General features: G+C 40.3%; 1 protein-coding gene across 4 annotated transcripts in view; it reads right to left on the bottom strand.

Moving 5' to 3' along the window:
- LOC124146379 (glutamate receptor ionotropic, NMDA 2A-like) overlaps positions 1–24,047 on the bottom strand; it is a 208,535-nt gene that overhangs the window by 41,844 nt on the left and 142,644 nt on the right. Inside the window, exons 1-2 of one of the 4 annotated variants that reach the window (XM_048392188.1) lie at positions 23,203–23,478; positions 11,867–12,513 (exon numbers count right to left, since the gene is read on the bottom strand). In XM_048392188.1, the coding sequence (XP_048248145.1) occupies positions 11,867–12,313 (447 nt within the window). In that variant the 5' untranslated portion in view covers positions 12,314–12,513; positions 23,203–23,478. Of the gene's footprint in view, positions 1–11,866; positions 12,514–23,202; positions 23,479–24,047 lie in introns of those variants that run through there. The other 3 variants (XM_048392186.1, XM_046516646.2, XM_048392187.1) reach the window with 3 other exon arrangements.

The following is a 24,047-nucleotide window of genomic DNA, read 5'->3' as shown; positions in this document are numbered from 1 at the left end:
ACAGATACTTCAACCCTAAATGCCTCATCCACAATTTTCATATTTGCACATGAGGATGTACATCATTTCACATATTGAATTCATTTTTGACAAATTGTTCTGATCCTTTGACATGAGAGACGGAGAAGTATATACGTTACAGGAGCGTACTTTTTAGAGTAGCAACCAGTTTTGTAAACGCTGAGGACCTCTTGAACCACGTTGAACCATAACCAAGGCATGGTGATTGTGTTAGGATACATTAGCATAAACATATTCAGAAGATTGATGCTTTGTTACCCTTCGTGCTATCGCCCAAATCTGGATTCTATCATCTCCCATCTATGTCAACCTAAGTAAGTAAGGATATGAGTTCCAAACAGGTAAGAACCTTAAGTCTGTATGTACAGAATTGTGGGTGGGTGGCAGAGCGTGTAACAAGCCTACAAGGTTTCCAGAAATCATTTTTTGGAAAATGTTTACTCATCAAATCAACCCAGAAAATGTCTTATCAGTATGTTTGTTTTCTTAGCATCAACTGTATCACTATCGTGTAGGTAAAACGGGAAGAAATACATCTCAACGACATAGATCGTGCCTGTACAAGCATGGTTTTGTGTGTGTTGGCTGGTGTTTCTGTAATACTATTTTGTAAACATATTCACAATTAAGTTAATGTGTTTAAAGATTAAGTAAATAAGTATTTTTAGGCACCAACATTGAACAGTTCGCTTAGAAATTATACTCTCTCTGCCAAGAGGTCTTGCCACTTACCCAGTTACACAACTGTTGTTTGTTTTGACGAATCTACGCTAAGTAAATATTCTTCTTTACCATTATGTTATAGTAACTTAGTTTTAAAAGGTTTGAAATTACAAAGTCGTGTCAGCTGCACTTTGTTCTCATTCTATTCTTGGTTTAAAAACGGTAATTATCCCATGAAAGTAATTAATACGAGTCTAGACAAATTGAAGAGACTCTAGTGTTACTATGTAGATATGTTACCCAGTCTGGCACTCGACATGAAGGAGATAGAACAAGCCGGCTCGGAGTCTGTATACTGTGTCTGTGTGTTGTGTGTAGGAAACAACGCTGCATGTCCTGATTACTGCTTAAAGGTAACCATCGATCTCCCATCCCACGCGCTGCTTAATTCATAAACGAGGCCTACGTTACCGTGCTACTTTGAGCTTCATCACGCATGTCCTAACTAGTAGGTATAACACGTATTCAGTATGGAATTTCTCTGTGAAGTATTAAGGTCACGTGTTTCTTTAGGTCTTCAAGCCATTGGATATGGCTTGATGATTTACTTAAGTTGAACAGAATACTGGGATACGTGCAACCATTCTATAATCACACACAGACCCTATGTTCCATGGAGTGTTTGCCCTTTGATCCAGTCGCAAATATACATCCACACTGTAACCTAAAAGAAGTGTAACGATAATAGTGTAACATTACTTTTCAGAGACTGGCATGCCATATATCACGGAACGGTTAGAGGGCAATAACATCCATCTCCTGATGCTCTTTACACAGAAGGTTGCTGTTAGCTCGGATTCCTAGCGCCAGAACAGATACATAAACCATGAATGCTTCAACCAACATAGCAATGTTTAGTCGGTTATGAGGTAGTCTGTAAATGATAGCTTAAATGTAACTTTCCTGTTGAAACATAAAGCCTCGAATCTCTGTCTCAGTATCTGTACGGAATGATATAGCTTCGCTAAAGTCTGTATATCCATCACGACGCGCCATTGTGTCATTCCCAGCGTCGCGAAAACTCAACATGTCTCTTCCTGAATCCAGGCATTTAGTCGTGCGGAGCGAGGAGCCTGTGGTTCTAGGATCAAGCGAATATAGATAGTGGACGCCATATGGCATGGCTTATGGCTGTAAGTACCTAAATGGAGGTAAATGTTTTTTAGACGTCTGAGCACTGAAGTAAAACGACGTCATTATGTTTTATCACTATCAGAAACCGTCCTGTGGGGTTTCCGGGTCAGATAAGATCCCCAGTACCTCATGGTCGGTCGTTTCCTCGAAAGCTGAAACGGGATAGTCGGGCTGTATTAGGTTGATTGCGAGTAATCATACACCGATGTTGAGGATATGCACTCGTGCTTTAAGTCACTGGTTCAGGACGCCATGATGAAAATTTTAAAAGTCAAGTTTCCACCCTTGCCGAACTAGGCTGGTATTATGGAGTCACATTTTGGCTGGACTAACGAGTCTTTCCATATTTCAATCAAAATTGCGCAACGAAATCGAAATCCGGTTCGTTAACTGTCGTGCAGATTTCGGTCGATTGCAGGATTAGCAAAACATGTGCAACGCCAACTCGTTGTCAACAGACATTTTCAAAACCTTTTCATGTTTTTAATGAAGGTGCTCGCGTGATTTGATGCACTTCGCGATGTAAGACACATTTTATCACAATTTAGATCGTGTTTATCGATCAGATCGTATTGACTGGGCGCCGCCATTTTGTTTGAAACAAATGCAAGTGATGGAATCTGATTGGTCTACATGAGAGGCTAAGAAGGGACATAACTCGTAATAACCACTGGTGGCGCGACGATCAAGCCCAGGAATTCTAGCCTAGTTTTGCAAGGGTGGAAACTGGACTTTTAAAGTCAGTTAACTCTCTTGCCTCGGGAAGATGAATTTCAGCTACTGAAACAGACATGCTTTATAGGGATACATGTCCGACATCAGAAGTTTGTATGAAATGTATTTAATTAAACGAGGATTCATGAAATTTGATTTTGGGTTTTTTCTTGTTTGTTTAAGGAACCACGATGAAAAGGTGACCTCGCTATAGACTAAATCTTGATGTTATGTATTTTTGCGTTATATCGAGAACAGCGCCTCTGCATGCCGGCTTGTGGGAATACAGGAACATTATTTGATAGCATGTAGTGGATCTGCGATATGAATCTGAAACATCGATACTCAGTTCCCGTCCTATGATGGGCATTAGCAGTGCTAGGTCCTTTGAAGTCAAATATTATCCCTGACTTGAAAGATTTGGGGATATACATAATCGTGACGAAAAATAGACCAACTTATACTGACAAATATCAACGAACACTGTCATCAAACATGTTTTGACCATTCCTGGGCACTTTTCATGCGATTACTGTCGCTATGAAATACGCTTTGATTCATGCAAGTTGCTTTGTCTACAGTTGCAACGGCAAACCGACTATTTCCAGATCGCCGTTTATGGCTGTATCATGGCGGATGTGTTTGGAGGTAGTTACTTGATCATACAGCAAAGCTTCATTTTACGTGTTGTAGAAATTTAATGTACAATTTAATCAACATATGAACAATACGGGCGGTAGGGTAGAGTAGAGGTTAAAGCGTTTGGTCGTCACACGGATGTCCCGGGTTCGATTCCCCTCATAGGCATAATATGTGAAGACCACTTCTGGTGTCCCCCGCTGTGCTATTGATGGAATATTGCTAAAAGAGGCGAAAATCTAACTGACACGCTCACATTTACATTAAATAAAACTGGAAAGCATTGATAAATGTTGTACATCTCAATACATACGTAGGTTCTAAGATGTAACAAGTTGTAACGTGAAAGGGGGCGGTCGGGTAGCCTAGTGGTTAAAGCGTTCTCTCGTCACGCCAAAGACCCGGGTTCGATTCCCGACATGGGTACAATGTGTGAAGCCCATTTCTGGTGTCCCCCGCCGTCATATTGCTGGATAATTTGCTAAAAGCGGCGTAAAACCATACTCACTCACTGTAACGTGAAAGTACCAATATTCTTAGCCACATGCAAAGACATTTGGAATTAATGTACACATAACTGACATACCATTCCGAGTTAACGACGTCAGTAAAAAGGTACACGCCTAAGTCTATGTCAATTAACTCCCTACCACTTCTATTAAAGTCTATTCTATTATGTACTGCGTTTTGTCTTGTTTTCAGTAAATATGAATAAAGTTTGAGCTGTAGCTTATATAAATATATTAACCAGAAATGAAATCACTCATATATTACACTCTGACAACAAAGCAGTAAATTCTATAATATGTACAATAATATTCATCATGATACGTATTCATAAAGTGGTATGTGAATGCGCGTAAACTGTTTAACATACACGTACATGTAAGTTCATAGAACATCGCGTATTAAGAGAGATTGGATAACAGAGAAATCACTGAATCCGTTCATGACTGATAATTGACCACATACCAAGTTGACAGGTGACAAAACGTGCATAAATGCGCTAACCATATTGTAACCAGATGAAAATACGCAATGCGGCTGTGTGTTGAATGTTTGACGCTGCCTTAAAAAATATAAAGTCATAATGTAGTTGGGAATCCAGCAATGCAGTTCTTAGTCATTTGGTGCAACCTATGCGCGTGGGATTTTCTCTCAATGGATAATAAATTATCAGGGCATATACGGGATATAAACTAGGATAATAGAATTCCTGATTGTCGGAGACTCAACCGTGCACAGTGAAGTCCTGCGGCGTGGACAACTGTGCCACCCGTGGCCACACAGCACTTGTCCTACAGTGGTAAATGCACCAGAGAAGAGCTTCAGTGACCATACATACGGGACCGCCTCAGTGGTCAAGTGGATAGAGCGTCTGTCCGGATAGCGTAAGGTCGGTGGTTCGAACTCCAACTGCGTCATATCAAAAGACGTTAAAATATGGTGCATGTTACCCTGTCTGGCGCTCGGTATTAATTAAGAGATGAAACAAGGACTGGTCGGCTCGGAGTCGGTATACTGTGTCTGAATGGCGTATCCATGTTAAGTGAGTGAGTAAGTATGTTTTTTTCGATCAATATTCCAGCAATATCACGGCGGGTGACACCAGAAATGGGCTTCACACATGGTACCCATATGGGGAATTGAACCCAGGCCTTCGGTCTGACGAGCGAACGCTTTATCCATTGCATGGTGTCACATTGGGCTAGCACTATAAAGCTGACATTAGTCCGGGGTTGTACAAGCAGACACACACACACACACACACACACACACACACACACACACACACACACACACACACACACACACACACACACACACACACACACACACACACACACACGCTACACACACGCTACACAAACACACACACGCTACACAAACACACACACAAACACACACACACACACACACACGCTACACAAACACACACACGCTACACAAACACACACACACACACACACACACACACACACACACACGTCGCTATAAAAGTGCAATAACCACATTCCACCTCTCCGTATCACCATATATAGTATCAAGTGTTTTTATATCACACACATGAGCCAGAAACCGACTTTCAAAATGCCAAACTCACCAGGCCTTTTTTTTCAAAAACATTTTCTCTGTAAGCACAAAACATTACAATCGAACGCCCTGAAAACACAGGCATGCCGTTCACACGGCATGTTTAAATGACCCGCACGATAATGAGAAACATTTTTCAAACTATCCATTTCCTAATTAAGGCACTTGAATCAATGATTGTGTTCAATGATATGTTGAGAACTAGGTTAGGTTCCCAACACAGGAACGCCGGAGACTAATGGTTGCCGTTGTATTTATCGCCGTTCACATCTCAGTACAAGCGACACAAATGACATATTAATAACAAATACCTGTCAGTTATAATACATGTACGATTGAATATTATTGCATTCGATATAAGATGAATAATGATTGGTGTTGATGTCCAATGTACAGTGTTAGCTGCACTGAATAATAGGGCCAGCAAGCTATTTTTGTCATCGTTTAATATATGATATTAATAGTGTACTTGTTATTGGAGTCATATTTGTCATATGTAAGTTCGAAGCTTTTGATCATTTGACATTTATTAAATATGTCGCCATCAAATCAATCCCGTGCTACGAGTTACATGTGCTGAGATAACTCCTTCAGTGCCGTCACGAACCTTGGATGAAACCTGATTATATACGAAAAATGTTTGTCAAGTGATGGCTGTATTCGTAACAAAACGTTTTACTTATTTCCGTTAAACATCGTTATTGAGTATGCACATGACATGTCATGGTACAATCTCTGAAAAGAAAAAGAAAAAAGAGAGTCTGTCAAAATTCAGTGCTAACTAAAAGTAACTTTACAATATGATTGTGGTACAAACATGATCACATCCATCTAGTCTTTTAATGTAAACACCAAGAAGACATATTGTTTGTTTGTTGTTTAAAGCCGCACTCAGCTCGACGAAAAATAATCAAGTCTGGACCAGACAATCCAGTGATTGATATTATGACCAACGATCCACGCCGTGGGGGTACGATGACACGCAATCAACCAGGTCACCGAGCCTGACCACCGGATCCATTTAGTCGTCTCTTAAAACCAGAGGGGGCACGGGTGGCCCAGTCGTCTAAGGCGCCGCGATTCGCTGTGCAGAGTTGCGTCCCTTGGGCCCGCCAGAAACCTAGGATTGTGGGTTCGAATCCCGGTTCGCTCCGATTATATTTCTAGGTTTGTCAGCACCATACCCGTGCTCGTGGGTTTCACCGAAGTGTTAACGTCTGAGACCTGCATCACTTCGGGCTTTCCTCCCACATTAAGCTGACACGCCGCGATATAACTGGAGTATTGTTAAAAGCAGCGTTATACCCAACTCACTCACTCACACACTTAAAACCAGAAAAGGTTGCTTGGGACCACTTCTAACTCGGAATGGCCACGAGGTAATGCGGAACACAACTTTCGTTTGGCACAAATGGTAATGATGTTTACCACTGCCTTCCCTAGTGTATTTATCGTGTAACTATTCATGTGTCATATAACTGTTGAGTTCTGGCTAATGTCAAATATATATTAATATTCGCTTTCACATTTCCCAACCCCATAGTACACAGTTAAAGACATTGCTTCGTATTGATCAAAAACAAGTACGTTTCATTATACATTTTTATAGTAGCACTCGTTGCTAAACATTGTGCTTGCATCCCCGACAAACCGGATTCAGCAGTTAAGCAACTATCCACATCCGTTGCATGTAACCTACCACTGCTATCGGGGATACATTCAGTCCATCTTTCCCAATCTCTCGCTATCTGTACATAGGTTTTGTTCTTTCAATGGAATCGATAAAGGGCCATCATATTCCAAGTGTACATTCATTAAGAAGGTTATTTTCTTAAAAGCTTCAGGGAGGCTAAATTGAATGATGGTGTTTCCCGATTTTAAAAAAAATCACGTCAAAACGAAAAGCTTAATGAAACCTAACTACTCAACGTGACCAATAAACGCCTCGGTTTTTGAACGGATGTGTCAGCATTCACACAGCTAAAAGCTAAATCCAGGCACATCACGACAGAGGACACACAAACAGTGTGGCGAATCGAACCCAGATCTTCAAAAATAGCGAACGAACGCTTAAAAGGCAAATCAAACCAATTGCCTTGGATGTACCTAGGATGAACGAGGTCTTAAAGTGTATTTTAGTCGTATCTCAGTGTGACGTGGGAGGAGAGCCTGAAGTGATGTAGGTCTTAGACGTTTACCACTCTTGTGAAAGCCACGAGCACGTGTATGGTACTGACAAACCTAGAAACATATTCGGGGGGTGGGGGGGTGGCGGAGTGGGGGGAAGGGGGGAGGGGATTCGAACCAACAATCCTTGGATTCTGGCACGCAACTAAGCTGAAGGGACCAACCTCTGCACAGTTTCTTGGACGACTGGGCCGATTACACCTTGAAAAGGTCACCAGGGACGGTCGGGTAGCTTAGTGGTTAAAGCGTTCGCTTGTCACGCCGAAGACTCGGGTTCGAATCCTGACATGGGTACAATGTGTGAAGCCCATTTCTGGTGTCCCCAGCCGTGATATTGCTGGAATATTGCTCAAAGCGGCGTAAAACCAAATTCACTCACTGAAATGGTTACCATAGACACTCATGTAATAGGGAAGAAAAAGACCGCCATTGTTGAAAAATAATATAAATACATTACGCCCGTGAAGATTACTGAGACAAATATGAACAGATAAACTATTGCCTCCAATATGATACAGAAGGTTCTCCGCTTTGCCCTGCTTGTGAAACAGATACTGCTTCTTCCACAGTCTAGCTTGCCTGGAGTCTCTTTAACGGGTACCAAGCTTGGTTGTGGTCTCAGTAACAAGTATCTAGCTTGTCTGGGAGCCCAGTAGCAGGTATCTAGGTTGCTTTGAGTCCTTGTAACAAGTGTATATCTTGTCTGGGATCCTATTAACACGTATCTAGCTTGTCTTGGATCCCAGTAGCAAGTATATAGAATGCTTGAGTCCTTGTAACAAGTGTCTATCTTGTCTTGGATCCTATATTAACAAGTGTCTAACTTTTCGGAGATCCCATTAACAAGTATCTAACTTTTCTGAGATACCATTAACAGGTATCTAAGTTTTCGGAGATTCCATTAACAAGTATCTGACTTTTCTGAGATCTTACTAACAAATATTTAACATTTTTGCGGTCCCATTAACAAGTATCTAACAGTTGAACGCGTGAAAGTGGAACAACTCTGACACAAAGAAAGCAATAATTTAGGTAACCTACAAACATACATCTTTACAAAATTGTAATTTCTGGCGTAGCGTGAAAGTATACAAATCGTTCCAGTAATAACCTAGTGCAAGCCTTAGTGTTGACTCCGTGATTTTCTTCAGTTCTAGGGGAGTAAGCCCGAACGCACTGAACACTGCCACCCACGGAGAATATATACCAGCTTTGCAATCCTAGTTGTGACATCGGATAGTACCGCACAGGGAAACAGTGAAGGAGAAAGGAAAACACGATCACGTAACAGTTCGCTGCTGACGGTGTCTCATAACGGAACGCTTCTTTGTTGTCTGGGAATATACATTTCAAGTACAATAACACATACGACCACAGGGTGTATACGTCCTGGGTAATCAGCTGTTGCACATACCAAAGTCAGCTGTTTACGGCAAATACATCAGACACAATCATCTATAATAGATATGGATATGACGTCATCCTAGCAACCCGGGTGTTAGCTACAGTCGGCTTTAGATAAGATGTAGACTTAGCTATCAGAGTATCAGCTAGAGTTAGCTGTGGCTATGATGTCGTTTTAGCAACCTGGGTATCAGTCAGCTGCAGCGAACTATGGCTATGACGTCGTTTTAGCAACCTGAGTATAAGCTACAGTGGACTACAGCTGCAGCGAACTATGGGTATGACGTCGTTGTGGCAACCTGGGTATCAGTCAGCTACAGCGACCTATTGCTATGACGTCGTTCTACCAACCTGGGTATCAGCCTAGTGAACTACTGCTGCAGCGAACAATGGCTATGACGTCGTTTTAGCAACCTGAGTATAAACTACAGTGAACTACAGCTGCAGCGAACTATGGCTATGACGTCGTTGTAGCAGCCTGAGTATAAGCTACAGTGAACTACAGCTACAGCGAACTATGGCTATGGCGTCCTTTTAGCAACCTTAGTATATGCTACAGTGGACTACAGCTACAGCGAACTATGGCTATGGCGTCGTTTTAGCAACCTGAATATAAGCTACAGTGAACTATAGCTGCAGCGAACTATGGCTATGACACAATCATCTATAATAGATATGGATATGACGTCATCCTAGTAGCCCTGGTGTTAGCTACAGTCGGCTTTAGATAAGATGTAGACTTAGCTATATCAGAGTATCAGCTAGAGTTATCTGTGGCTATGACGTCGTTTTAGCAACCTGAGTATAAGCTACAGTGAACTACAGCTGCAGCGAACTATGGCTATGACGTCCTTTTAGCAACCTGAGTATATGCTACAATGGACTACAGCTACAGCGAACTATGGCTATGACGTCGTTCTAGCAGCCTGAGTATAAGCTACAGTGAACTACAGCTGCAGCGAACTATGGCTATGACGTCCTTTTAGCAGCATGGGTATAAGTCAGCTACAGTGAACTATAGCAATGACGTCGTTCTGGCAACCTGAGTATCAGCTACAGTGAATTATTGCTATGACTATATAACTATATCTATATATTCTAGCGCCCTCAGTGTCAGTTACACCTGAGTATATGCTACAGTGAACTACAGCTGCAGCGAACTATGGCTATGACGTCGTTTTAGCAACCTGAATATAAGCTACAGTGAACTACAGCTGCAGCGAACTATGGCTATGAGGTCGTTGTAGCAACATGAATATAAGCTACAGTGAACTACAGCTGCAGGGAACTATAGCAATGACGTCGTTCTGGCAACCTGAGTATCAGCTACAGTGAACTATTGCTATGACTATATAACTATAGCTATATATTCTAGCGCCCTCAGTGTCAGTTACACTAAGCTATGGATTTGACGTCGTTGTAGCATCCTAAGCCACAATTAGTTATCAGGGATATGACGAAGTCACCGAAACCCACGTATCACCTATTTTCAGCTTCAGATATGACGTTGTCCATGCTATCACCTACAGTTAGCGATGATCATGGCAACGGCGTCCACAAAGGAACAGGGGTATATCATTATACAGCAACATTTGGACAGAAGGAAGCCAAAGAGACTCAAATATAGCGCTACTTACTGAAATATGCATTTGGGGCTCGTGGGGATTCTGAGTTAGAAAAGGGCCCCAGCAGCGTTTGCTGGTCAAATGAGGCGACTCTATGGATAGGGTGGTCAGGCTCTGTGACTTGGTTCATTGCGTGTTATGGTACCAAGGCGCCAAGGGACAGTGCTCATAATACCAATTGTCTGGTCTCAAGACTCCGTCATTAACTTGCAGCCGTGACATCGCTGGTTCATGTATATTGCTAGGTGCGGCGTTAAACCAACAAAACAATAAGTCCTGTCGTAAAATAGGACCTTTAAAATTGCTTTAACCTATTCGCAAGATAAATAACCCTACGTTTTTATTTCAAATATCAGGTCAAGTATTTCCATTAAACCTGGAAAATATTGACATATTTTGTTCGTGATACATCATAACATAAGTAACAGAGATAATGCATTGTAATCAGCTTCATATGATACAGATACTTGTACCACTCCACTTGTGATGATGATATTCTTTTCCTTTAACAATAGTACACAAAAACTATTATATATAATTGATAATGCAAATAGGATCCCTATAAAACAAGTAGACACCATTTAATATTTGGATGGAAACTGGTGATTTTGCTTGCGACAACATATTTTGACTCAACGCTTCGAGACACACAACTAAAATGTCTAGGAGGATAAGCAATGTTTTCTTTACCCGCAAAACATTATTTCAGATCCAGCATGTCTCGTGAACGTTAAGTTTTGTAATTAAACTTGTAGACAAATTACTTTTCGGGAACATATTTTGCTTTTTAAAAAATATGAAAATTCGACCCCGTAGTTATAAATTCGGTAGCCATGTTAATTCGATATAAGAAGATATATCTTTGATGTATTGTCAAAAACTTAATAGTCTTGTATCAAAACGCTTGTCTCCAACAACGTATTTGAGTTAGCATATCATATCAGTGAGCAAGAGTGAGTTGGGTATAACGCCGCTTTTAACAGTGTTCTAGTTACATCACGGCGTGTCAGCTTAATGTGGGAGGAAAGCCCGAAGTGATGCAGGCCTCAGACCTTTACCACTTCGGTGAAACCCACGAACACGGGTATGGTGCTGACAAACCTAGAAACATAATCGGGGCGAACCGGGATTCGAACCCACAAATATCACATCATAAGTCGACCGTCTGAAAACGAGAATCCAATGGCGGTATTCGTTTTATACGCTTCCTTAGTTTTCACCTGATGAAGGGACAAGAAGTAGCTCTGAAAAGTCATTACAAAAGTTGTTATCAATAGAATAAAAGTGTCATGTACACATGACGGTAGTTAAAAAATTCTACTTACGTGCAAAGATCCTGGGTACTCTGGGTCCCACGATATCACAGGTATACCAAAATAAGAAGCAATTTCTAGCACATACTGACTAGCAGCAGTCCGTCTCCTGAATGATAAAGGATTGTTGACGTGAATTATTGCTGTAGTATTGTAGGGAAACACATAATCACAGAATGAATTCAGAATCTCCTTAGGATCATCCTTCTTGAGAAACGTCACATTAGTGTGTAGATTAATGGCCCTGAACAGCCCTCGGTACCTACTGTCCCGACGATAGGACATCAACTTGGAGACCAGAACCCGTTGAAAGCTCTGTGACCAATGAAAGTGACTCGGTATCAAAGCATGAAGTTGCACATGGGGATGCTCTCCGGAGACGATACAACACATTAACACGCACAATAATAAAAATATAAACTCTGTTATCCATGAAAGGAAATTCTTTGGAAGTCGCATGATGTAGATAGTATTGTGAATCGGCTACGGTATCACCCAGGCGCTTCCAGAACGGCTAGGGGAATCTTGGCTTCTGATACATATCCCGGCAGTTAGAGTCGCTTCTGGTAGGAAAACCCACTCGCTATTAGAAGAGATTTAGTCTTCTACGCCATGAGGATCCACTTCCCTGCTAAATATAAGTCTGTCAGACACCATTCCTGAAAAAACAAAAGTGGAGTGAGGCAAAATACTTGACATGGCTATAAAGGTTAAGAGCGCCACTGGCGGATGTCTTCTTGTCGAATAGAGTGAGATGACTACAAGGCTATTATGTGTTTCGTGTTTGCAAGATTCCCTCTACAGCTGATCAATATATGCTTCCATGTTGTTTCCAAAAACACAACGTTTGTCCAACATGTAGAAAAATTAGAGTTGGAAAGCTCTGCTCAAAGAGGTAACTTGATTGGATTAGCACTGTTCTCAGAACAAGATGGAAAATTATTTAGTCCAATCTTCTAGGGTGAAAAACAATCTTTTGTATAAGCAGCACCCAAATGACTCATTACCTGAAACAATAGATGGACGCGTAGCTCGTTCAAAATATAGAACAAACCATGGTCCGTTGAGATATTATATCTCCGAAGTCTTAATGTAATTAGAGCTGCAAATAGCTAGTGGGGTTGAAGTGGGCCGGTGATCTCTAAGAGTGCTTTATATGGATGTTAAAAGGTTATTTTGTAAGGAATGAAAAAGTGTGACAGTCGAAGGAACGCTGTAAAAGAGCGTCATAACCGACATAAATAACTAGTACGTTAATACGTTACATCTAGACCAACACCAATTCATTGATTTACGTCAGGATCTGTGATATACAGTTCTTTCCAACTCTCCATGGTCGGTAGTCCATATATACATGCTATTATACACATTATTATATATATTGTCTACCTGTAATTATGGTAATTTAAAATTGTAAAAATAATACACATCACAGATTTGTTCTTTGTTGCTTAACGCAGCACTCAGCAACATTAAAGCTATATGACGGCGGTTTGTTAATAATCGAGTCTGGGTCAGATAGTCCAGTGATTGACATCATGAACATCCACACTGTTAGTCACCTGTTACCATAAGCAGGGGATGTTGAAGGCTGATTCTAACCCTTAACGGGATTTTTAGAGTGGGCAGAAACTTAGTGTTTGAACGAATGAATCAAATTTATGGGCCAATTGAGAGAGCCTAGTATCCCTTTAACACGCCAGCATCTGTTTACGGGACGGGTCGGGTCGTGCTGACATTGATTTCAAACAAACTATTTATTCAACCTTCTAATATTTTCTGCTGTGGATATTCTATCATTTTGTTTCAGTCAGAATATGACAAATTACATTTACGACTCGCAAACTTGAGATAATTGCCTGTTTTAGGCTGCTCGTATTGCCTCAGGGATATTCATAACGCTGTCGAAAAGCGACGAGTTAACATAGAGCTGGTAGCATCAGTGACTGCTAAGTGTCAAACGTGGACAAGTACACGTTGTGACAGTGATTATTATGTCATCTCACCTAAGGACATACATCGATGCTCACACTATCAACCACTAGCTTACTGACATTATTCCATGTTGTTTCAATACCATCGTTCAGGGAACACGATATGGTTTATGACCCTACATATCCCGTTGTTCCTAGTAAAAGTCTAAGTCTTACATGAGGATAGACGGGGTACCATAAACGGAAGGGCTGTGAGTCCCCTTAGAAGCTGAATTTTAGTTTTTATAGGTGAATAATAATTATAATTCCATTAAATAATATGAAGATGAGCTGTCGATATGAAGCTGAGGTGGTTGAAACGTTGACGGCAAAAGTCTGTTGGGACTCTCGAGAGCCCTCTGACTGTAACATACTTCTTACAGTATAGACTAATAACCTCAATTGAGGGTTCCATATTTCGGAGAAATGCAATTAAACGTTTTGACAATTGTCTCACATTTGGAAGGTGATTAAACTACACACGTTCGTAGCTGTAGGATTGTGAAGTACCTCGGATTGTGCCCATGCGTTTTTACGTCAGTTCAGTCAACGGACAAAAACCTAGCACTTGCAATGTGAACCCAAATAGTGACACGTATTTGAAAGAAAATGAATGCATTTCTTTATATTTCATTATGTTTGCTTGAAAGAATCCTTGAGAGAAACGTACTAGAGAAAATGAGTCTACATTATTAAAAGTGTTGTGCTTGTTGTTGATTCTGTTTTATGCCACATTCAGCAATATTCCAATCTCATTAAAATCAGATCTTAGTTCTCGCTACGGCTAAACATAGATCTGAGGACATCCCATTACGGGTCACGTCAGACGGAACTTTCGTGAACTTTGACCGACCAGTGGAATGACTAACAAGAAGTCGACAATAGCCAATCAGAAGGCAGCTTAATCGAGCTTTACAGCACGAGTTTCAAACTGACGACTACGCTTCGAAACATATTTTGACATATATTCGATTAGAAAAAATAAAAACTGAACAAAAGACCATTCTGGAATGGCTAATATATGGTCTAGATTGGATGAATACAGAATTTAAATCCCATAACTGTCGTTCGGAATACCCTGTGTCACTTTCATGATCTGATAAGCCATGCTCTGTTTGGTCAAATGAAAGGTCGTTGTGACATGACATCACACACAAATGTCACACAGTCACCTGATTACTCGACCTGCCAAGTCGCCTCTGACAGCCAGCATATATATAGGTTGTTGGGGACCAATTTTAATCCATAATCCCCTCAAGCGAGGTGATGTGAAATGAGCTTTAACGACGCGTTCAATATTACTGCACTTATATTACAACGGTTGTGTGTGGCTGCTTGTAACAAAAAGTACCATGTCTTTTTGTATGACACGACCGGAGATCGAACCCTCGATTATTCCGTTCTCAAGACAGACGCTCTATCCACAAGACCACGAAAGGGTTACACAATATGTTTGATATATTATGAGATATCACAACCTTTCAAGTGATTATGACGTTGCAATTAACCGTGCAGAGTTGCGTCCCTTAGTTGTACCAGTATCTGGGTTCGAATTCCAGATGATAATCCCCGATTTCCCAACACCTTACCCAAAAGTAGTGGTTTACGAAAGCAGACTTAAAGATCGATTTTGCAGTGTATACTCTTCGTTGAATAAATGGATGAAGACATAGAAAACAACATTCCTCGCATATCAATCGCGTCCCTTACGGTCAAGATAAAAGAGCCTATAAAACTAGATCTGCAATGACTGTCTGTTTGTCACTAGAAAAAACAATGGCTTGGTTATTATTATTCAGTGATAAGAACATGCACACATGCTAAACGCTGTGAATTTCAATCCGATTTTATTCACACCGATGTAGAAATTCTGCGCTGCATGTCGTGCGTGTGCTTTCGGTTTGTATCACAATGCCCCAGCATGATATGAAATGACACAGACCTATTGGTACATTGTAATTATGTGCATAAAGAGTTTTGATCTCGGAGACAGCTGCTACGCAAAACAGCGAAGCTTATCCTGAGGCTTGAATGCGACCCAACAACGGTTGTGGACGATGTACTAATAATGCATTATATGTATCTACAGGTGTATGTGTGACGCGTATCTATGCCCGAGTCTCCGAGTGTCTGTGTGTGTGAAGGGAGGGGGGGGGGGGGGGGGGGGGGGGGGGGGGGCGGGGGGGGGGGGTTGTCAAAGAGACATTAGGCTTGGAAGAGGTTGATTTAAACAGACGCCGATAGCACTACATCACGTTGCGATACAAACACTGTCGGGACTATTTCTCACTTCGAAAAGATACGGATACTGTCGGAAGTAATTATTCACCTCGAGATAGACGGATGTAAAATATATAGATATGCAGTAATAAATTTGTCACTACAATACAGAGACCCAAGTTAGAAGATATAGTTATGTCGGAAATAATTTGTCACTTCGAGATAGCGCGACTGGATGTAAATAGATTCTATTTTGTTATTTCGAGATAGGGGCGGTCGGGTAGCTTAGTGGTTAAAGCGTTCGCTCGTCACGCCGAAGACCCGGGTTCGATTCCCGACATGGGTACAATGTGTGAAGCCCATTTCTGTTGTCCCCCGCCTTGATATTGCTGGAATATTGCTAAAGCGGCGTAAAACCATACTCCCTCACTCACTATTTCGAGATAATGACATCACATTTAATATAAGCTTAGACTACACACCTTAATGCTGCACAAAGGTTACAGTGTTTATATATCAAATAATGTTCAGAATCTTCCAATCTCCTCGTCCTATGCCGATAACCGTGACTATAAAATGCCACCTGAAACATGACACTGGAACTGAATGAAATTCATTCCCTTATATGCGCCATATGGTAGCACGCCCCTACGAGTTCCGTTAACATATAAACAAGATGAAAAGCATATATCGCATTCACAATGAATAACAGAACAGTTACAGTTTACATGAATCATAGGGAACGAAATAGGCTTACAGAGCAAGCATTTCTCTTTTACTTTGTCTCAACAAATGCCTGTCAATATAATTATTAGTTTTATGTTCGTTTTGACTCCCCTAACACCAATAACAAATTACATGTACGTTCCCGTTTCAAGTGTTTAATTGAACTTATGTTCCGTATGAGATCCTTTCTACAGCTTACATTTGTCTTAAATATAGCAGAGTATACACAAATATTATGTCGAAACCTTTTTGAACCTGTCGAACTCTCATGGTATGCTGATTATGATCTTATCACAATAGTTTTAGCAAAATGTTCTGCTTGAATTCTACTGTTTCTACACGTCGTAGTTTTCTTCGCCTTTATCAGCGGAGGAAATCCGGATGGTTATTTAGACAAGATCTTGTAAATGTCAGTGGCAGCAACATGGTGATACTCACACCACTCACACCCGCAAAACATCCCCCTCTCTTGCAAGGGACACAGCAGTCGGTGCTGTACTTAAGTTAGTCCTGCACCATGACCTTGGAATATATTTATTTTATGAAAAAATAATAATCTAGAAATGCATACAAAAGCAAGTCTAGCCAGCTCAAGCTAGCTCTATTCCACAATCAGCATAGAGAATTTTTTTAATTTTTAGAGTCAAGAAGGATATTGTGTAATATAAGATTTCAGAGACTAAATGTTAGTCTATACTTAAGTAATCCTGCTTCTCTTTAACGTCAGCAAATTATATTTGCCAATGGGAAAATATTCTCTAAACTAATTCACCAGCATAGCAATGACCATGATAAAGTTCAGCATTGAAAGGACTATGAACTAGTTTAGTATAAACTGAGTGGGTGAGTATGGTTTTACGCCGCTTTTAGCAATTATCAAGCAAAATCTCGGCGGGGAACACCGGAAAATGGGCTTCACACATTGTACCCATGTGGGGCATCAAACCCGGGGCTTCGGCGTGACGAGCGAACGTTCTAACCACTAGGCTATCCCGCCGCCCCAATTCAGTTTAAAAATAATACTACAATGGTTCAGCAGAAACAGGACCAAACAGTATTTCAGCAGAACAATGTTCAGCATACGAATGATCATACAATAGCTCGCACAAAAATGGTCATTTATAGGTAAGCATAAAAACGACGATAAAACTGTTCAGCATATGAATGACCATAAATAGTTCAGTATAAAAATGACCATACATCGTTCAAAATAAGAATGTCAGTAAATAGTTCAGCATAGGAATGACCATATACAGTTCAACATAAGAATAACCATAAATAGTTCAGCATTACATTGACCATAAATAGTTCAGACTAAAAACGACAATAAAACTGTTCAGCATAAGAATGACCATACACAGTTCAACAAAAGAAATGTCAGTAAATAGTTTAGCATAAGAATAACCATATATAGTTCAACATAAGAATAATCATAAATAGTTCAGCATTACATTGACCATAAACAGACTACAAACGACGATGAAACTGCTCAACATAAGACTATAAATAGTTCAGCAAAATCTCTCCTATCAATAGTTCAGTTAAAGAATGTCCATAAATACATAAGAATGGCAAATATAGCATACGTCTGTATAAAGGAATGAATGAATGGATATTGTTTTACGCCGCATCAGCAATTTTCCAGCCATTCACGGCGATCTGTATAAAGGACTTCACAGTTCATCATAAAAAATACCATAAAATTACAATAAAGTAGTTCAGAATAAAATTACCATAAAAAGTTCAGTACGGAAACTAACTGACAATTAAATCATTCAGCGTGTAGTAGACCATGGTATAACGTCAATGGAACTCCGACCATAAGATCGTTAAAGTGGCCATAAATATATTGTAGCTTGGAAAGAACGATCGTTTGTTATGGTAAAAAACGAGAGTTCTCCTGTATATCTATAGCACAGACACGGCAAACAACTGTTCAAGCGGACACGAGAATCGGGTATTTTTCAGGGCAGTTTATCACAGTGACTATAATCAGTGCGGTGAGGAATGCCTTAAAGACTAGTTGATAATGTATGCATTGTGCCATATTCCTCGCAGTTAGTATCCTTCTTGCCGAACTGGTATACTTAAGAAAACAGGTCGCTCCATCACCTCCAAGATCGTGTCCAGGCTACCGATGTAGGAATTAATTCAAATGCACAAATCATATCCTCATGTATTCAAACCGAATTGACACGGTTGTACAATGGCTGAAAAATCGCAATTTAGTCGGACGAAGTCTAGCATACAGATTGAAGCTGATGGCTACACGTGATAAACTGTTAGAAGGTAACAACATTAAATGTATAAGGAACTAAATTGCTTCCAAACAGGAACGATTCGCACTTGAACCGATATCCTTGGACCAAGAGAAACATGTCAGTAGTAATGTGTCAAGATGGATAAGTGGATTTGAACTAAACTAACCGACACTGGTAGAATATTTTCCGCATCATTGAGAGGTTGCACAGTATAACAGTGATTCCACCGCACTCGGTTTCTCAAAGCGAAGCGCTTCAAATCTAACAGTGTCAGTTTTGTGTTCAAGCTTACTTGATTACATAGCTTGGGGTGAAAATTAAAAATAAAATCAATAATCCTGTATCGTTGTGGAAGTCCGGTGAAGTTGACGGGAACACAAAATAACTTGGATTACTGGCGTCTTCAGGCGTCACTATTCTCATATTCTGGCACCCAAAAACATCAGTCGCACTACCACTGTCATTAAATATTCCCCATAACGGGAATGACAGTGTTTAAAGCGTATTATTCCTGGCTTATTATGAATGATGTCCCTTCTCTCTAATAAATATTTTATCCGAAATTAAGCCAATGGCTACAAAAAGAATATTACACATGATGAATAAACGTACAACTGAGATATTTCAATTTAATTAAATTTTAATTAAATCATCCTCAATTTAGAATTCTGGAGCGTCAATTGCATTTTATAATTAGTAAGTATTACAAGACTTCTCCACAAGACTTAGAAATATCGTCATGTCCACAGACAATGTTTTAATTAGTTTACTTATAATTACCGTATATAATATCATTAGCTAGAGATAAATACAATTGCATATGCTCCAAGCTTACTTCCAAAAACACTCACTGTATAATACAGTCTCAAGCTCGTCAAATCCGGGTGCGAAGGACTATACACGGGAAAACTGAAAATACTGTTTACTTATGCCAAAAGTTATCAAATGTCATTTCATTTTAAAGCATATAGACCTGTTGAGGGTTTAATACGTGCATTTCTGTGGGTTATAGGAGCGAATAATGCTGACATGTGCATATGAGTAACCCATTGCCTTTGTAACAGAACTTCATTTGCCTTGGAATACAGAAAATGGCAATGTCGTAAAAAAATAGAATGAACATGCGAAAGGCACTGACGTTTTATTGCCTCCTTGACAAAATACAAGTCTTTTATAACGTCTATCCAGGGATCGTATAATGAATGAGGTACCGATGATGTATGTTTCTTTCTGAATAGACCGCTACTGAAGGCTTTTGCCAGTGTAGTGTATGGAAAAACGACAATGATTAGTTCCCGTTAATATAATATTCGTTATAATCTGTGGGATTCGGTATTATATTGGTAGAATAAAGAAAGGGAACATGTAGCCTATTGCAGATTTACTACTGTCTTCAGTTAAAATGCGCTGTGTAGCTATAGAGTTGTGTCACTCAGTCGGGCCAGAAATCTGTGACTGTTGATTCGAGTCCCAGCTTAGCACTGGTTATGTTTCTAGGTTTGTCAGCACCATACCCGTGTTCGTGGGTTCCGCGTTGACCACGTTACTCGACACGCGTTGATAAAGATTCACGTCGACAACATCGTCGTAAGTGAAATGTTCTTGGTGTCTACTGTGCTCGTAACTTCACCGAATAATCAGTTCATTTCTTCCGGTAAATATGAAAATCTCATCAACTTTTTACTCTTCATCAGTATCGTTTCGATGGTAACGTCACTATTTTCGACTGTTTCGCTCTGTCAGTTCCACAATACCATTCATGTAATGCTGCAGCATTAATAACATAGGAGTCGTTTTAATACCATGTTTCAATCTTTGATCATTATTTCTCTATATGACCTTGATTGGTGTGTGAGTGATGAGTGGGTTATTCACAGAGTGAGTTGGGTTTAACGCTGCTTTGAACAGTATTCCAGTTATATCACGGCGTGTCAGCTTAATGTGGGACGAAAAGCCCGAAGTAATGTCTCAGACGTTTACCACATTGTTGAAACGCACTTGCACGGGCATGGTGTTCACAAACCTAGTAGAAACATAATCGGACAGAACCGGGATTGGAACCCACGGTTACAGGTTTCTGACGTGCCAAAGGGACGCAACTCTGCAATGCGAATTGCGTGGCCTTAGACGCACCCCTGACTATGTGAATAAATTAACAGGGTTAAAAGGTAAAATTCCATGATCGAAATGCGTTTGGCCAGATTATGCACGATGAGCTGAATGATATAGCATCCACTGCAAAGCGGTCCACGGATGCAACAATTGCTTATCCAGATATCACCATGATGCATCTCGCTATCATTTGCCAACAGAACGTGTCGATATGTTGCCTTGCCTTGCGTATTCGATGTTCAGAAACAACTACATCCGCCCACCTGTTTCACTTGCAAATAGGTATCAATTTACTGTAATTAATATATCATCTCTAGCCTGGTGCCAGTCCTTCCTAACGAATAGCATATTAAAAAATGACATTTTAAACTTATGTTACAGGCATGTACCGGTAGAATGAATATTTTTTGCTGTTTCAGTTTCAATCTCTCTCATATTTATCATGAGTTATGGATTGTATTTATTGTGCTAAACCATTGTTAGTAATATATTTTTTGAAGGAAGATAGGGACACAGTCTATCGTTTTTCAACTTTTAACACCAAATAAATCAACTGCACACATATGTTTCTTTAATCAATATTCAACCAACGTTAACTCCAAACAAATTACTTCATCGGTTATTTTTACTTCATTCAATTGCAAAATGGGCGTGTGAACATTATAATAATGATTAAGTGTGGTTCAATACTGTCCTAAAACGTTCTAGCAATGTCATTATATCTGCATCACACACCACCTTGTCAGTCGAAGCATTAATACAACACGCAACCATCAACAGATGCCGTTGGGAACCAGTTCTAAGATGGTTTACCATTATAAAATGAAAACACTCTCAAAACGTAATAACTCTGATCCGATTATTGAAATCCCTTTGATAGCCATTAAGCAACTGGTTTGACATTAATTCAAGTGTATGCACATTTAGGATGTGCATATGCCCACGCGAGATTTAGAAGAGTTCTCCCCGTACCGATTCCAAACATCGTCCAAAGAAACATGATGGGGAATGTAAACAAATGTCAATATATTTAGTAAGGTCTCTGAACTATATAACCATGTGGCTTGGGTCACGAATTGCATTGCCAACCCCGGGGCAAGCTTGTGCTACAAAACCCCACGGCGCCTGCCCTGCCCCTGCGTCCCAAATCTAATGATAAACAATCGATTTCCTCACCCCCGGGGGTAAACATGGGATATGTTGGACCATGGGGCATATCCGGTTACTATCCAGTATGATATCATAGAAAGAGTTATTTAAAGTTATTCCACAACGGAAACAGTCCATATCAACGGTATTTTATGTTTCTTTTAATTAGAGGCGTGGTTATTGTATACAAGGTACTATTTTATTTCTACCAAGGGAACGCTGAACTGAAGTATTAAAAACTGTTTTAGCATGACAATTGGTGAAAATTTAGCAATATTATTCATTCACTGAAGCGGGAAATTAACTTGATCAATATGAGTTTTCTACATCGAGTCGATACTCCAGTGTGAATGTGTCGCTATAGACAATGTGTGACAGTCGGCAATACCAGGACGCTAGTCATATCTACAGTTCAAATTGATTTGTTCCCTACTCGGTGGCATCATTACTTTTATTGTATCAGTTTACCCTGTCAGTAGCCAAACCACTAGCCTTCAATTATTGTGTTCTCAATTGACACTATGTGAACTGATTTGGTCATATTTAATGTACTGTGTGTTTTAAGGGCATGATATATAAAAGTTTACATGACACGTTGAAACAGGTAACTAAATCTGCACATGTCCGTATTGTGGACCTAAACAAGGATTTCATATGAGTAGTTTTTACATTAAAACAAAGTGTGTCTATTTTGTATTGAATAATCGAAACTAGTGTTGTTGACAGTATCTATTCAATAGAACCTTATCTCTGCATAATGACATATATCTTTTCAGGACACACAATGCGCAGTACTTCAAAACATTGATCAATAGTTTTGAGCACAGCTGACAACTCTAAATGCAATCCAGTACATATCTAAATCAACTGATAAACATCCGTTGGAAGATAGATATGCGTAACTTACTTACATCGGGAACAAATACATCCGCTGTAGTTTTAATGATCCTCCGCCATCAACAGGTCCATTACAGCAAGCACACAACACAGGACATCCGTGAGTGTGGCACAGGCTGTTCACTGCTGCAATATAACCTACAGCAGCATCGTTTTACTGCCAGCACTCGCATCTGTGGCCCATCCACATACACAATGTACAACAAGAGCTCGTCGAAATAATATCACCAACACGTCAACCGGGAAACAAGGCGCCCACAATTACCAACTATTATACCGTAATTACAGTTCCGGAAAAGAAAAGACCCCGCAAAGGCTTAACTGACCAATTGCTGCCCTCTGGGAATTTCAGTAGCCAATCAAAATGCAAATACGCTTGAGATCAAGTGCCAATGAAAACTATTTGGAGATATGGTATGCACAATAATTGTCCAGAAATATATTGATGATGAACCTTTGACAAAAGAACTGCTTGTTCAACCTATTTCAAGCCTCTATTATTCTTTGGCCGCGTTTCACACAAATATACTCACAGGGAAGCGTGTATTGATTGTTATATGGTAAAATCCACCTTACATAGAAAATGTATGAGTATTGGTTTCCAGCAACTGGGTAGGAGAGCGGTAGGTCCGGGGTTCGATCCCCGGCCGCGTCATACCAAAAGACGTCAAAAAATGGTACTTGTTGTTACCCTGTCTGGCGCTCGGCATTAAGGGGCTAAAACAAGGACTGGTCGGCTCGGAGTCAGTATACTGTGTCTGAGTGGGGTATTCATGTTCAACTGCGGCATGGTATCTCAGTGAGCTAGCACTATAAATCGGCATCAGTTCGGACTAGTGAAGCAGCTACACGTTC

Source organism: Haliotis rufescens, unplaced genomic scaffold (genome assembly GCF_023055435.1).
Source record: "Haliotis rufescens isolate VD_foot unplaced genomic scaffold, xgHalRufe1.0.p SCAF_11, whole genome shotgun sequence".
Lineage (NCBI taxonomy): Eukaryota > Metazoa > Mollusca > Gastropoda > Lepetellida > Haliotidae > Haliotis > Haliotis rufescens.
Note: the sequence above shows the minus strand (reverse complement) of the source record. Positions and strands in the feature narration are given on the sequence as shown.